We start from the raw sequence: 15,686 nt of genomic DNA, 5'->3' as shown, positions 1-15,686 counted from the left end.
TATGAAAATAGCTATGGAAAAAATGGTGTCAAGCAAATTAACGGAGTTAATGAAGAAAATGGAAATATTCGGACCAACAACAAGGAGAATGTGGCAACTTATGCGAATAAGGCAAGGAAGAAGTTATCATTGTACACCCAAAAAAGCAGAGTCAGACAAGTGAGACAACTAAGAGGGAATGCAAAGAGAAATTGAATCCAACGGAGATGAAAGTAGGAATTGAAAACGTCAGAAAAATAAGACATGGTGGCATTGCAATAACATGTAAGACCAAGGAAGAAATCCAGAAGATAAATACTGAAGTGATAAAGAAATGGGGAAAGAATACGAAGCTAAAATTTCTGAACTGAAGAGACCAAATATAAGAATATACGATGTTGAAGATGAAATGGAAGGTTGTGAATTGTTAAATGCATTAAAAAATCAGAACCCAGAAATAGTCAAGGCGGATTCTAAAATTGAGGTTAAAATCAACAAGAAAAGTAGGAATACGTATATGGTAGTACTGGAAACTGATCCGCGGACGTTGCGAAGAATGATTGAAGAAGGAAGACTGAAAATCAAATGACAGAGGTGTAGAGTACATGAGTATTTGGCATTATCGCGATGCATGAAATGTTATTCGTATGACCATTGGAGTGAAGCGTGTAAAGGTGGAAAAATATGTGTAAAATGTGGAGGGAATCATCTGGCAAAGGACTGTAAAGCGGCAGCAATACAATGCATGAATTGTGTGAAGGCAAACGGTAAGCTACAATTAAATTTAGATTGTAGCCACAGTGTACTCAGTAGCGAGTGTCCTGGTTATCAAAGAAGAATGAGCATGAAAAGAAGAACAATTATGTATGAAAGCATATAGCAATCCAAAACAAAGGTAAATGAATCTAATAGGCGTCTAATAGTTTCAAATGCTAATGGTCTGATTGCTAAAAGAGAAATGATTCTTGTATTTCTACATGAAATTCGACCAATCGTGGTAATAATTGTTGAATCACATGTAACTGATGTTGATGAAGATGCATTAGTAGGAATTAAGGGATATTCTACACCTTTTCAAGTTTATAATGAGAAAATGTAAATTCATATTGAGAAATCCCAAATTGATAATGAGAAGCGTAAATTCATCTTGAGAAAGTACAACTTCATAATGAGAAATGTAAATTTATCTTGAGAATATATAAGTTGATAATTTGAAATATAAAATCATAATGAGAATATAAAAATTGATAATTGGAAATATAAATTCATATTGAGAATATATAAACTGATAATGAGGAATGTAAGTTCAAAATGAGAATATATAGATTGATAATGAGAAAACGAAAATTCCTTATGAGAAAATGTAAATTGATAATGAGAACATAAAAAATTATATCAATGGAGAGAGCTACAAGTACTTTACTCTGGAGTCTGCGAGCTAATGTCGCGATATTAGTTGAATTAAAGCAAGCATCAAAGGACACTGCCAAAAAAATTTATAATATATACAACCCGAAATTAAAGTTGGACAACGCATTTACACCCCCTCTGTGTCTGAGCGCCCCCGTTTGCCTTTTTATGTGTAACACTTCAGTTGTGGTTATTGCATCAATAAAGTGGACGTTTGGCCCTCTGGAAGCAGGGAGCTGTAGAGTGGCGCGAAGGTAAATTTTTTTTTATCGGCCACGTGACATTCGGCAAAACAAATTAAAATTTGTTTCATCCTTCCACGCTATTTGTTTACCACTTTCGGCTCGTTTTAATTTCTTATCCTGCGAGTTCATGGTTATTGGTTGCGTATGGACTTTTTTGCAACTGTACAGATTGCCCTCGAGATAATTTGCCACTGTGGGTGGTGCTCAATTCTACATTAAACTGGTTTTGTACTTTTCTTTTTAATTTTCCAAGGGTAAAACTACAGTCACCTTCAAGCCAGGATAACATAGTCATCACGTTGTCTTCAGTCAGCTTTTTCGGTCGCTTACACCTCTTGGTTTTGCTTCCGTATCTTCGGTAACGACCCAGCGATAGCCCTGAGTGTACGTATTTTCTCATTATGAATTTACGTTTGCTCATTATCAATTTATATATACTCAATATCAATTTACATTTCTCATTATCAATTTGTATTTTCTCAATATGAATTTATATTTCTCATTATCAATTTGTATTTTCTCAATATCAATTTACGTTTCTCGTTATCAGATTAAATATTCTCAATATGAATTTACATTTCTCATTATAAATTTCTACTTTCTCAATATGAGTTTACATTTCTCATTATCAATTTGTATTTTCTCAATATGAATTTTCATTTCTCATTCTCTATTTGTATTTTCTCATTATAAACTTGAAAAGGTGTAGTATTAGATGTGATTCAGATTCTGTATATACCGGAGGAATCGTAATATATGTTAATGAAGAATTTTCGTATAAAGTAGTGAAAAATCAGAGAAAAACGAAAGAGTGGTGGATACTGGCCATTAAAATATTTCTTAATGCCGACGAAATAGGTACATTTGCAGGCCTTTATAAATCCCCAAGTAGTAGTAAAGGTGAATTTATTGATGATTTCTCACTTATTATGGAAGAGCTGTTAGAGAATAGTCAAAAATATTGTATTATTGGAGGAGATTTCAATATTGACTGGTTGAAAGAGCACGATTATTATACTAGAAGGTTAAATCATGTGTTAGGGGAATAGGTATGAAACAAATTGTGCCAAATGCTACTGGGGTGACCAAGGACAGTGAAACTCTGATAGACTTGGTGATAACCGATAATATAAACATGGAATGTACAGTACTACACACACCAAGGATATCGGATCATTATATAATTGAGCTTGCGATTGGAGGGTTACTCACATGTTCTACAGGTGAGCGACAAAAGTTTCTTATGAAGGGAAAGATTGATTACGAAGTGGTATCTAAAGTAGTACAGAATAAATTAAGAAATAAAAATAGTTTAAACATGGATTGTGGGACAAAATATCACTTTTTAAAAGAAATATTGATTGAGAGTATACAGGAAGGCAGGAGACCGGATATCTGGGTACGAAGTAAACCGTGTCCGTGGTTTTCGGCAGAAATTAAACAACGCTTGGTGGAGAGGGATGTAGCTTATAATAGGTTTCTCCTGTTAAAAGAAACAGGCTACTGGTATTTGGAGGCGTGGGAGCTATATAAACAAAGTAGAAATAAATTTATTAATATTTGGAGGAATGCAAAGAAGAAATATCATGAAGATAGTTTTGAATGACTGAATAAAGAGCCAAAGAAACTTTGGAAACATCTGAAAACTCTATATAGAGCCGAACCTAAGCAAATGAAGAGTGTTATAATTGGAAATCAACATGTGTTTAATGCAGATGAAACAGCAAATGGACTAAATCAGTTTTTTGTTGGTAGCGTAGAGGAAATTGTCGAAACTATTTCCAATGGAAATAGCTACGAAATGGAATTGAGAAATGAAAACATTTCCCTCAGTTAGTTTCAAGATGTAGATAAGGGAACTGTTGAAAAAATTGTCAAAAATCTAAAAAATACGAATGGCCCCGATGGCATAAGTTGTGAAATGATTAAAAAATTGTGGACAGTGGTGGGTGATGAAGTAACAGATATTGTTCAACAGTCACTTGCACAAAAAATGATGCCGAAATCACTAAAAACATCAGTGATTGTGCCTGTTGCCAAAATTAAGGGAAGTGTTCATTGTAATGACCTCAGGCCAATTAATACTCTCCCAGTAATAGAAAATAGTGATAGAGACCTTAGTACACAAAACATTATTAAAGTACATATCAGAAAATAGATTGCTGACAAAACAACAATCAGGCTTTAGGGAGCAACATAGCACAGAATCGGCTTTACAACTAGTTATTGAAGATTGGCTAAAAACAGTTGATAAAGGAGAAGGAATATTTGCAGTTTTTCTGGACTACAAAAGAGCATGTGAAACAATAAATAGAAAACTATTGTTAAAAAAATGAAGGGAATTGTATAACATTACTGGTTGGGTTTATGAATGGTTGGAAGATTACCTAAGTGAAAGATATCAAACTGTGAGATTTAATAATATAGGCGCATATTCATAGTCATATTTAGTACTCAACTAAGTCGAAACTATTCTAAGTCACAACTGAAGCTATTCATAGTCGCCTTAGTTTCGACTTTTCTGGCTAAGTATCAACTTAAAATTTAGTTTTGGCTGCAGCTGCAACTAAGTCGTAACTAGGAAGAAGTATTTTATCAAATTAAGGGAAAACAGACGAAATATGTAAAAATTAAGTTGGTAGAGGGTGATTTTGATAATATTGAATAATCTCCAATTAAAATTTACAAAGATCGATCCATTTTAATCGGAAGATGAAATTAAATGCGTATTACAATTCGAATAAAGCTACATCACAATTTTATAATTGGAATAATTTAGATAAATTCTCAAATAATAAGTCAGTTTCACGCTAGTTCTTTTAAAGTAAATTTGTGCATAACATTTAGATATCTACTATTTGTATGTTTCACAGAATGATTTCGATAAACATCGACTTCACATCACTGCGGTTGTTCTGGCTATTTCACACAATTAACAAGAAAATGATACCTTATTCTTTTGCATAATCATGCAATGAAACTAAAAATTACATAAACGGATGATCAAACTTGACATTATTTAATAAGAATTTAATTTTTCCAAAATATCGTAAAGAAAAATCGATACATTTTCACACTCGTTTTGCTATATCGTAAACTAAGTCGAAACTACTTAGTAGAAGTCTAAAATGCGACTATGAATAGAGGTAAATTTTAAGTTGGTACTTAAATTTAAGTTGCAACTTTGTTAGTTTCGACTTAGTTGCTGGACTATGAATACGCGCCATAGTGTCAGATGGGAAAGAAGTCAAAAGTGGTGTTCCACAGGGAAGTGAACTGGGGCCGTTGTTGTTCATAATGTACATAAATGACTTACCAGGAGTATTGCAACATTTTAAAGTACATATGTTTGCAGATGTCACACTGATTAATATAAGTGGAAAAGATGTACTGGATCTGAGTAGCAAAATTAATGAAGAATTAACTATTGTCTGCGAATGGTTTTGTAAGAATCAATTATGTGTTAATGTACAGAAAACAAAATGTATGGCATTAGGTAAGACTAGATTTAGTTATCAACGCAAACGTCAAGCTGTGAAGCTGTGTTTTTCTGTGATCTGTTTAAATTTTGTGTTTGATAAAGCTGTTTACGCTTATTAAAGTAAAAAATTAAAAAAAGTGTTAATAAACTTCTGGTGCACAATTTAAAGATAAGTAAAACATCAAAATTTCCCGTAAATTTGATTAATTTAACTTGATATTCTTAATTGCATGTGCCGAGTATTTTGTTTCATTTAATATATTGTTGTTGTACAATTGTTTTTGTTTGTGCACATTGATTTTGCTCTTTTTGTCTTTTTGTCATTTCTGCTGTTTCATCTTTGTCACAGCTGTTTGCTTTGTTTTTATTAGGTGTCAAATATACAGTGCATCTAAAACTGTTCGCTAACTGATATTTACCAGCTGATTGGTTCACTGATTAATACATCGTTTTCAAAACCGTTTTTGCTTTTTTGCTTCTAAAACCTAAAAATAAATATAATTTTAAACATGTCGTGTATTTACACCAATTGCCACGTTAAAAGCGACTCCTATGTGTCATGCTGGTTCTGCGATGGGATTGCCCATATAAAATGTGCTGGTTTGAGCGGTAGAGTTTTAGACGCTATTAACGAGGGTAAGGGTCTTCGTTGGTCTTGTCAAAAATGTAGATCAACCGAAGTTGATTTATTTAAATTCTACAGGCAGTCCAGAAATGGTTTTTCTGAGATCGGGAAGGATCTGTCGGCGCTTGTTGAGAAATTTAAGCATTACGAAAAAATGTTTAGGTCTTTCACTTGTCTCGACGACCCTCCACACTCTGAGGATAGCCGAGAAAATAAAGGTGGGCATGTTATTAGTCCACCTAAAAAGACAGCCACGGATTCTAGTAAAAAAAATCCTCCATCCCAGTCCTTAGAACTTATTAATTTATCTTATCCATGCCCTCAGGCATTGGAGCCTCCGATTTCTAAAGCCATATCCACTAGGTCTACTTCTAAAAATAGTCAAACAGTTGATTTAACAGTGTTGCCATCAATATCTCAAACTCCACTGTCTAACTTAGTTCCTCCGAATAATTCGGAGCCCCGCACATCAGACATCATTACCAAAAAGTTGGTTGTAATTCCTCCGAGAAGATCAATCTTTGTCTCTAGATTTGCTAAAGATACTTCTTCGGATGATATAAAGTCATACATATCGACTAAAATTAGAACTAAAGATGTATTTATTCGTAAATTTAATTTTAAATACGATCGCGATATTTCATCTTTTAAAATTGATGTAGCTTCCGAAGATTTTGATTCACTACTAAATAGTTCATTTTGGCCGACCGGGGCGTTTGTTGGCGAGTTTGAGTATAAACCTAATAAAAGTAATAATAACGTAGCTAAAATTTCTAATCTTAATTCGGATTCAAAAAACTAACTCGCAAGTCTAATTTAAGTATTTACTATCAAAACGTTAGAGGTTTGAATACCAAATTAACTGACTTATATTTAAAAGGTTTTGACTGCAATTATAATATTATTTCCTTGACCGAAACATGGCTCAAACCTCATATTTTTAATTCCGAAATTTTTCCAAATGAATATCAAATATACAGGAGTGACCGCGTGGGCAGAAACGGCGGTGGTGTTCTTTTTGCGGTGCATTCATCGATACCATCCGAGGAAGTTAGTCTTCCTGTCATTGAATATACCGAATTTAAATGTATACGTGTACAGGCTGGAAAGACTTATATTTATTTAGCTCTTTGCTACATCCCTCCTAATTCTGCCGTATCGGTATATATGCAGCTAGTTTCTTTACTTGAGACCGTAAATGCAATGCTTACGGCATCCGATTCTATGATTGTTTTGGGCGATTTAAATCTGCCACATATTTCATGGAACATCATTGACACCGATGTTGTACCAGTTTCATATAGAGATAGTTACAATGTATTTCTGGAGGAAATGGCTGAACTTTGCCTCAAACAAATAAATATATGTCCAAATAAGTTTGGAAAGGTCCTGGATCTCGTTTACGTTGATGATGTTCCGAAGGCCTCTATTAATCGGTGTGATCCCCTAGTTTTGTCGGAAGATGCATACCATCCTGCTCTTGAGTTAAGCTACGAAATCATAAATGAAATACATAATAATAAGTCAAGTTCAAGTACTAGATATGTTTTTGCGAAAGCAAATTTCAGGAAAATTAACAAAGAACTTTCAAAGTTATCTTGGCCAATATATAGAGATGACGTGGAGCGTAGCGTTGAGCACTTTAATGATACTGTTTTCAATTTGTTTCGAAAGTATGTGCCAATACGTAATATTGTTCATGAAGAACCAATACAATTATGGTTCACTAAAGAGCTTAAAAAATTGAAAAATAAAAAGTCGCACTCTTTTAAACTGTATAAAAGAACGGGCTTACACAGTGATTACCTAATAATATATAGTTGGTTATCCCGATAACCCACTTGATTTAGCGTAGTTTCGCCATATAAAAATTACAGCACTTAACCATTTCACTGAGATGGTTAGAAGCTAACCAACTCGAAACCACGTCGAAAGTCTGATACAACCCTGTGTTTGCCCGCCATCTGTGGGTCATTAGCGTTAAAATGTGAAGAATTCGTTCCCTACTAGTGTTTGGACTCCACTAAAACCAATTAGATTTACTCCGATTTTTTAAAAAAATTTGAAATCTACTCCTCTACTCCGCTTGACTTCAAATCTATTCCGTTTTTTCATTCATGCTATCCCCTCTTGGTGCCGTTTTTGAGTGTTCACCACCGGTTTCAGTTAAAAAATTGAAAGTTAGCCAAATCTCACTGTTAAAAAGTAACTCTTTCATAGCAATGCGTCAATAAAGTAACATCGTTATTCTTTGATGTATGGCTGCACAAATTGGCGGATGCAGAACTTTACTTAAGTTGTTAAAAAATATATGAGGAATGAAATTTATATAAAGTAGAAAAGGTTTGCTTTTTAAAAAATTAAGTGTTAGATACGTTCTGCTATATTTAAAATGCTAAAAATTACCTAAATATGTAATATATTATCCTTATATTGCCTCGCGTTCTTATTTTGCATGAGTAGAAAATATTTTAGTCAAACAGTTAATGTCAGAAACAAAAATAAAAAATTCAATCTAGTACGGAAAATTGGTTTTTGCTCCGATTTTTGCAGTAATTTAGTCCTGAATCGATTGTGGGTCGAACACTGTTTTTTACATTTGTACTGTTTTATAAACCTCAAACCGCAGTGTGGACAGCAATAGTTAGTGATGTGGTTAAGTTCGATTTGAGATGGTTAACTTTTTGGTGGGGACATGGTACAAGGTACTCAGTGTTGCGGCATAGCTACTTTGCATTAAATAAGAAATGTTATAATTCATATTTATGTAAAATTAAGAAGAATTTAATTAACAATCCTAAATCATTTTATGGTTTCGTAAATTCAAAGCGTAAGGCACATGGTTTTCCGTCCGCTATGGATTATCGCAACACTGTACCTAGCGACAGCCAACTCATTGCCAACATGTTTGCTCGGTTCTTTAGGTCCAATTATTCTGTAGACTTCCCTATAAGTGGAGACTATCCGTACGAGCTTTGTCCAATCAACTCTGCTTATATTCCAGTAATATCTTCCGATGAAGTTTTACACTCTTTAAAAACCTTAAAAGCGTCATTTAGGCCTGGACCTGATCATATTCCGACCTGTTTTCTTAAAAACTGCGCTGAGAACATCTGCGAGCCTTTAACAACTCTATTAAATTTGTCACTTAAACATGGCGTTTTTCCGTCAGCCTGGAAGGAGTCTTTCATAATACCACTTCACAAAAACGGCAGCAGGTCGTCTATAGAAAACTATCGAGGCATAGCGAAACTCTCCGCTATCCCCAAATTATTCGAAGCAATTATTGTTAACCAGCTGACATATTCTATATCTTCTTCAATTACACAATCTCAACACGGGTTTTCTAAAGGAAAATCTACTATGACTAATTTATTGGAGTTTACAACTCATGTCTCAAACGGTTTTAGAGAAAATGCTCATACCGACGTAATTTACACCGATTTCAGTAAAGCTTTTGACAAAGTATGTCACTCGTTACTCATCCGTAAACTCGACCTAATCGGCTTTCAGCCCAGTCTTCTTCAATGGATCTCATCTTACCTCTCTGATAGAACACAAAGAGTTATTGTTAATAATTGTTCTTCCAACATCATTAAAGTTTCTTCAGGGGTTCCTCAGGGAAGCCACCTTGGACCGATTCTGTTCCTGATATTCATTAATCATATTTCTTCTATAATAAAACATTCAAAAATTTTAATGTATGCCGATGATGTGAAACTTTTTAAAACATTGTCCTCTATCGAAGAAAGGTCTTTGTTACAAGCGGATCTGAACAACGTGGTTAGTTGGTGTAATACAAACTATATGCCACTAAACCTTCAAAAATGTAAAGTTATGTGTTTCTCTCGGAGGGCTGTTCAACCAGCTGTTTATTCAATATCAAATTATAATCTGGAGCAGGTATCCAATTTTGTCGATCTTGGTATCACAATGGATTCCAAACTGAATTTCAACCATCATATTAATGTTACAGTCAATAAAGCCAAAGGCGTTTTTGCATTTGTAAGGCGATGGTCAAAAGAGTTCAAAGATCCTTATGTTACAAAAGCTCTTTTTACCAGTTTAGTTAGACCTATACTAGAATACGGATCTATTGTTTGGAATCCCCGCTACCAAGTTCATTCAGAAAGGATTGAATCAATTCAAAAACAATTCTTGCTTTTTGCATTGCGTAATTTTAACTGGGATTCAGATTACAATCACCCCCTTACACAAGTCTTCTAAAGCTCATAAATTTGCCTACACTCGCAAGTCGTAGAGAAATGCTGGGTATAATATTTATCGTAAAATTAATGACAGGCTTGATTAATAGCCCGGCCCTCCTGGCTGAGGTAAATTTTAATGTTCCTTCTCGAATGTCAAGACACTTTCGACCTCTATTTTTAAAGCCATGCAAAACTAATTTTGAACTAAACGAATCATTCCGTGGTTTATGTCAAGATTTTAACTGTCATTCCAGCACGTTTGACGTATCGGACTCGATTTTTACTATAAAGAAAACTATTATTTCCACTCTCAATAATTGAAATACTATCTTTAGCATATCCAAGCAGCTGATGAATTTGATTCTGTAGCTGAATAGTTTTAGATCTCGACACTTAACAAACTCCTGTTTCCACTACTCGGCACGAAAAAACTAAAAAAAAAAAAAAAAAAAAAGGTTCCGTACGTCATGCGGACTGCGCCCCTCGTGTCGGTTGGGCGGGAATGGAGGGTAAAAAGCCGTTGGGATTAATTAATTAATTAGGGAAGAAGCCGAAGTGAGAACAAGGGTTCTACTTACGGGCTCAACGCTAAAAGGGTTCAAAGGTATAAGTATCTAGGGGTAATTATAGATAACAATTTGACATTTAAAGAACATATTGAATATATAAATGGTAAAATAGCAAAGAAAGTAAATTTATTGCATAGATTAAGGAAAACTATTTCCAAAGCAGGAAAAATCAAATTATTTAAAATGATTTTGGTACCCCATATAAAATATTGTTCGGCAATACTCTCGATGGCGAATACAAAAGAAATATCAAAGATGCAGAAAAACTTTAATAAAGGAATGAGAGCAGTGCTGAACAAAAAGCGTAGTGAAAATGTTAACAATATGTTAAAAGAATTAGGATATTTATCGGTAGCAAATGAAGTAAAAAGGGATGTGTTGACTTTTATTTATAGAATAGAAAATGAATTGCTTCCGGAACATTTAGAGTCTTTAGTAAGACGAAACTCGGATGTTCACCAGTACTTAACTAGACAGGCAAATCAATTTCACTTGGAACCTGTACGTACAAGTAAGGGCTTGAAATCAGTATTTAGTAATGACTAGCAATGTATAATGCCGTCCCGGAGGAAATTAAACATGTAAGAACCATCGGATCGTTTAGAGAGAATATAGGTTTATGGCTAGATGCCAATAGCGATGTAACGAATAATGAATAAGTCTAAGTCTGATTTCCAGATATTATATGTACATGTGGGATAGCACTCAAAAATTGCTGCTAGCATGGATCGGAAACTAGGTCTTTCCGACCATGTCCAGCAGCCGTCCACAGCGCAGAGCGGAAACGAGGACTTTCCGCCTGCCTAACATCGACGAAGAAGTGGCAATGAACGTAACGAATGAAGAAAACGCAAATCGCTCGAACACGGTCATTCAGACGGTTTGCCCAGCACGAAATCGAGCGGGAGCGGTAGCATATGAGTGACTTCGAGAACATGGATCGGAAACTCGGCCTTTCCGACCATGACCGAAAGCTCGTTAGCAGAGGAGCGGAAACTAGGCATTTTCGCCTGATGCACATTAAGATAGACTGGAGACTAGGCCTCGCCAGCTACGCAACTAATGTATTCGGTAGTTCTAGAAGTATTGCAACATATAAATATATATGTATGTATGTATGTGTGTATACTTCGTAAGTGATATAAATATGTATGTACCTCGTGAATTCGCAAGACTGAAAAACAAAAATCAATAAGATAATTTAGTTTATAGTTAAAATTTATAAAGTCATAGACAACTGCCTGTTAATTTTGAAATTTTATTTGTATATAAGAATAATTGTATTAGCCGTAGGCTATTTTTTAATAAATAAATAAATAAATAAATAATAAAATGTTGCTGTGTCCTGCACAATTTTGTTAATGAACGTAATGATAGCATTAACAACAATTGGATTCAAGTCCAAACCAATTTTGAAATCGAACATCTACGACAGCAATCAGAACCACCCTACAATACTCAAAACTACAATCCCAGCGCGTAAAACATCAGAGAATCAATCGCTTCATTTTTATGTACCTTTTAAATTTAATTTATCTCATACTTTTATTTTTAAATTAATTTCTTTTTCTTCATTTTCATTTTTAAAATTTTTTTTTTCATTTGACTAGTTTAAAATTAAAAGTTTAAATTCATTTCGTTTACAAACTTAAAATAAAATAATTCATTTACTTACATTTCGACTGCTGAGTGGAAGATCGACCTATCTCGGCAGACAGCTCGAAAACGCCCTATCTCAAAAAACTTTTCAAGAACGCCCTATTTCAGAATTTTATTTAAAAACACTATCTCGGAATTTGGTTGAACAACGCCCTATTTCAGAATTCGTTTCAAAAATGCCCTATCACACTTCAAAATGTATTGACAATGTGCTGATATAGGGCGTTTTTGAATCGGCAGCTGAGATAGGGCGTTTTTGAAACGAATTCTGAAATAGGGCGTTCTTCAACCAAATTCTGAAATAGGACGTTTTTGAATAGTTTTTTGAGATAGGGCGTTTTCGAACTGGTTACCGAGATAGGTCGATCTTCCACTCAGCAGTCGATATTTACTTCTATCTTCCCATGCAGGTACATACAGTCACTTACAAAACTGAGTATACAGTGATTTTCTTTTTAAATACCTATTAACAATGCCTTTCGTTTTCAGTATTTTTATTTATTCGGGCATGTGCTGCAAATCGTACGATTTGAAATCGGTGCGATTTACAAAATTTTGTTTAGAGGATTCTTAACAAAACAGAAAAAAATTGCCGCTAAATCGAAGAATATTACGTCCTTTTTCGTTTCTATCAGTTTTTATTGGAAATGTTTATTACTTGCATTAATTATATTAAAAAATATTTTGCAAATCCCATCGATTTCAAATCGTACGATTTGCAGCACATGCCCGATTATTAAAAAATTAAGAAAACGTATTTAACATGACATCCTTTTTGTATATACTCAAATTAAATTCTTAAATTCCTTTATCTTATTCTAATCATAAATTTAATTTACTTATACTCTATTTATGTACATCCATATATACATTTATAAAATAAATTCATTAAATTAAAATTTCATTTACTTTTGTTCTATAAACATTAAAATTTTCAAAACTTAATTTTTCGTAATTTCATAATTTTTTTTTTTTAATTTTTTTTTGGCAAATTAATTATTTAAATATACAGCCTTGGCCAAAAGTATAGGGCACCCCAAAGTAACACGATTTTTTAATTTTTCTTTTGTTTATTTAATGTTTAATATTTTTTTTATAAACTCCTGGCTCACTATCTAACAAAAAACACATAAATCCAAATTCCAAACTTTGTGAAAAATATATAAAAGTTCTGCAAACTTTCACCAACATTTCCAACTTTTTATTCAGAAGGTTTGGAAAAAATTAGGTATGCAGTTTTGTAGCCCATAAAATTTTAGTATACATAGTAGTATTTAGTAGTTACTAAAGAATCCCGTTGATTTTTGATGATTTTTTTCGTTGGCGGTGTCATGCACTTTCACCCATAAAATGTTTTTTTTATATGGAAGAAAATGCCCAATACCGCACTTTTATTTTCTTCCTGCAATTTGGAAATGGCCCGAAATTTTATTACTTATTTTGTTTGAAAGCCTCCAGAAATTTTTCGAGAATAGCATTCCGATCCCTTTCAATTTGCAGGGCTTCTTTGCTATCCTCTTTCAGCTCTTTCATTTCCAAAGCGATTGTTTGGTTGGCCGCGCGAAATTCTTCCATAAATTCATCTTGGAAATTAACATTCTCTTTTTTTTTCCTCCGCTTTTTCGGAGGTTCTGAAGAACACTCCTCCAGCATTAAGAATTCAGGCGAAGGAGAAGTTGCTTCAATTTCAGAGGGCCTGTTGTAGCACTCTTCATCTACCACAACTTCAAGTGTCTCAACTGTAATAATTTAGAAAATGATAAACAATAAACACAGTGACTCCCACTCACAATTATACAGTGATATTTTACAATATCCACAATGTTTATCATTTGGATTGGTTCTTCATTTTTTATAGTTAATTATCTAACAAAAATCATGTAAATCCAAATTTCATTCTTTATTTAGAATTTCTAAAAAATTGGTATGCGGATTTGTAGCCAATTGAATTAAGTATAATAAAGTGCAAGTTCGAAGTTGCTAAAAAGACTACATTCATGAAACATTAAAGAAAAACATTCCAAAAGGAAACCATGAGGGCTGTTCCGGATCTCCTGCATATGCTCTTGAATTGGGACATTCGTTGCATTTGTAAATTCACAACAATAAAATGCAAACGGTTGCCATGGCAGCAAGCATAAAATCTGCTAATGCAATTCCAACTGCAAATCCAAGACCATTTCCACAACATCCTGAAGAGCCCAATTGTGAATATTGTTAATAGATCACAGTACAACTTTGAGTGTGCGTCAGAGTATAAGCATAAGATTATAGTGCTTCACCGTACTAACCTGTACTCTCCTCCACTATTGCTTCCAAGTTAAAGGACTTGTGGCCGCCGAGCATTTGGTGCACTTTGTTGTAGTACCCCCACGCAGATGGTGTGCCGCTTGAAGTCCCAACAATCTTTTTCTCATCTCTGTGAAATAAGAATATCTTTACAATTAAATTTGCATAGATGAAAAACTTGCCTATATTTATTGGTCAAATTGTGTATTTTCACTTTAATTTCAATTGCGGAAAATACAAAGCCTCTTGTGGCCATTTCCACTGCCATGTCTGCATATACATGGGAGTTTCGTTTGCAGCCTCGAAGTTGCGGCAACTTCTCCTCCCACAAATCCAGAAGAAGTTCGACTTCTTCTTTATACCATTGCGATCGCTTCTTTCTGTAATATGTATGTATTAATAATATTATTTAATAAATACTTTATGAGAAGTATGTTTACAAACCTCTTTTCTTTGCCGGCGTCCCTTTCGTTTACTTTTTACTTTGACGTTTCTCCTTTACTTCGTAGTAATAATTATCGATAACACAGAAAACACAGAGTTGTATGGAGAAAACTATCTTTATAATCTGAGATTATTTTATAATTACAGATTAACGGGGGAGGAATTTTGTATGGGTTATCTCGTAGTTTAATTACGGACTGAGAGTTAATCTCGAAAAAGTAGATAATCTTCTTATATGTGAACCTAGTATAACATTAAGTTTTAGCTTGTTCATATTTAAATATATATTGACATTTTTCAAGTTTTCATTTAACCGAGTAATACATTCCTGACATGAATCTCCGGCCGTATACAGTAACGTGTCATCTGCAAATTGGCAAATCCTTACTCCCTGTAGTATATTTTCCATATCATGTCACAAAATATATTTCCAATGGAGACCGCTTATTTCTCATGGGCTGCAATATATGTTAGCGCTAATTGCTTGACATCTATATCAAGCAATTTGATAGTTTGACAGCCATATTTTCATTTGAAAGAAAGCGTGCTGGTGGTAGCATCGATGAAATTATGATATTAAATCCAAATAAGAATCTGTTCTCTATTGGATTATTTATGATTACGTTTTAGGAAATTATTCAGCAAGCTTTTTAAGATTTAAATATTTTTAAACACCGAAATTATGTCTGGTGGCGTCATGTGGCAAATGCATACTTCAAGACATCAAAGTGCCCACACACAAAAACTTGCAATCATATTGCTCGTCAAAATGACAGT

At 33.9% G+C, this 15,686-nt stretch overlaps 1 protein-coding gene across 1 annotated transcript; it reads left to right on the top strand.

Annotated features, from left to right (window-relative positions):
• Positions 1-313: 313 nt before the first annotated feature.
• Positions 314-888, top strand: LOC118749136. The gene is made up of 2 exons (XM_036483904.1): positions 314-463; positions 572-888. Exons 1-2 carry the CDS (start codon positions 314-316, stop codon positions 857-859), a joined length of 438 nt encoding a protein of 145 aa, XP_036339797.1. The 3' UTR covers positions 860-888.
• Positions 889-15,686: the final 14,798 nt, after the last annotated feature.

Source organism: Rhagoletis pomonella, unplaced genomic scaffold (assembly GCF_013731165.1).
Source record: "Rhagoletis pomonella isolate Grant_MI unplaced genomic scaffold, Rhpom_1.0 Rhpom_scaffold_00014, whole genome shotgun sequence".
Taxonomy (NCBI): Eukaryota; Metazoa; Arthropoda; class Insecta; order Diptera; family Tephritidae; genus Rhagoletis; species Rhagoletis pomonella.
This window is presented reverse-complemented; position numbering and strand designations above follow the sequence as displayed.

Bases quoted from the DNA above. Each gene is read 5' to 3' on its own strand.
- LOC118749136 (XM_036483904.1), top strand. From the start codon at position 314: ATGGGGAAAGAATACGAAGCTAAAATTTCTGAACTGAAGAGACCAAAT. The intron at 464-571 runs GTTAAAATCAAC...ATCAAATGACAG, and splicing joins AGGCGGATTCTAAAATTGAG to AGGTGTAGAGTACATGAGTA.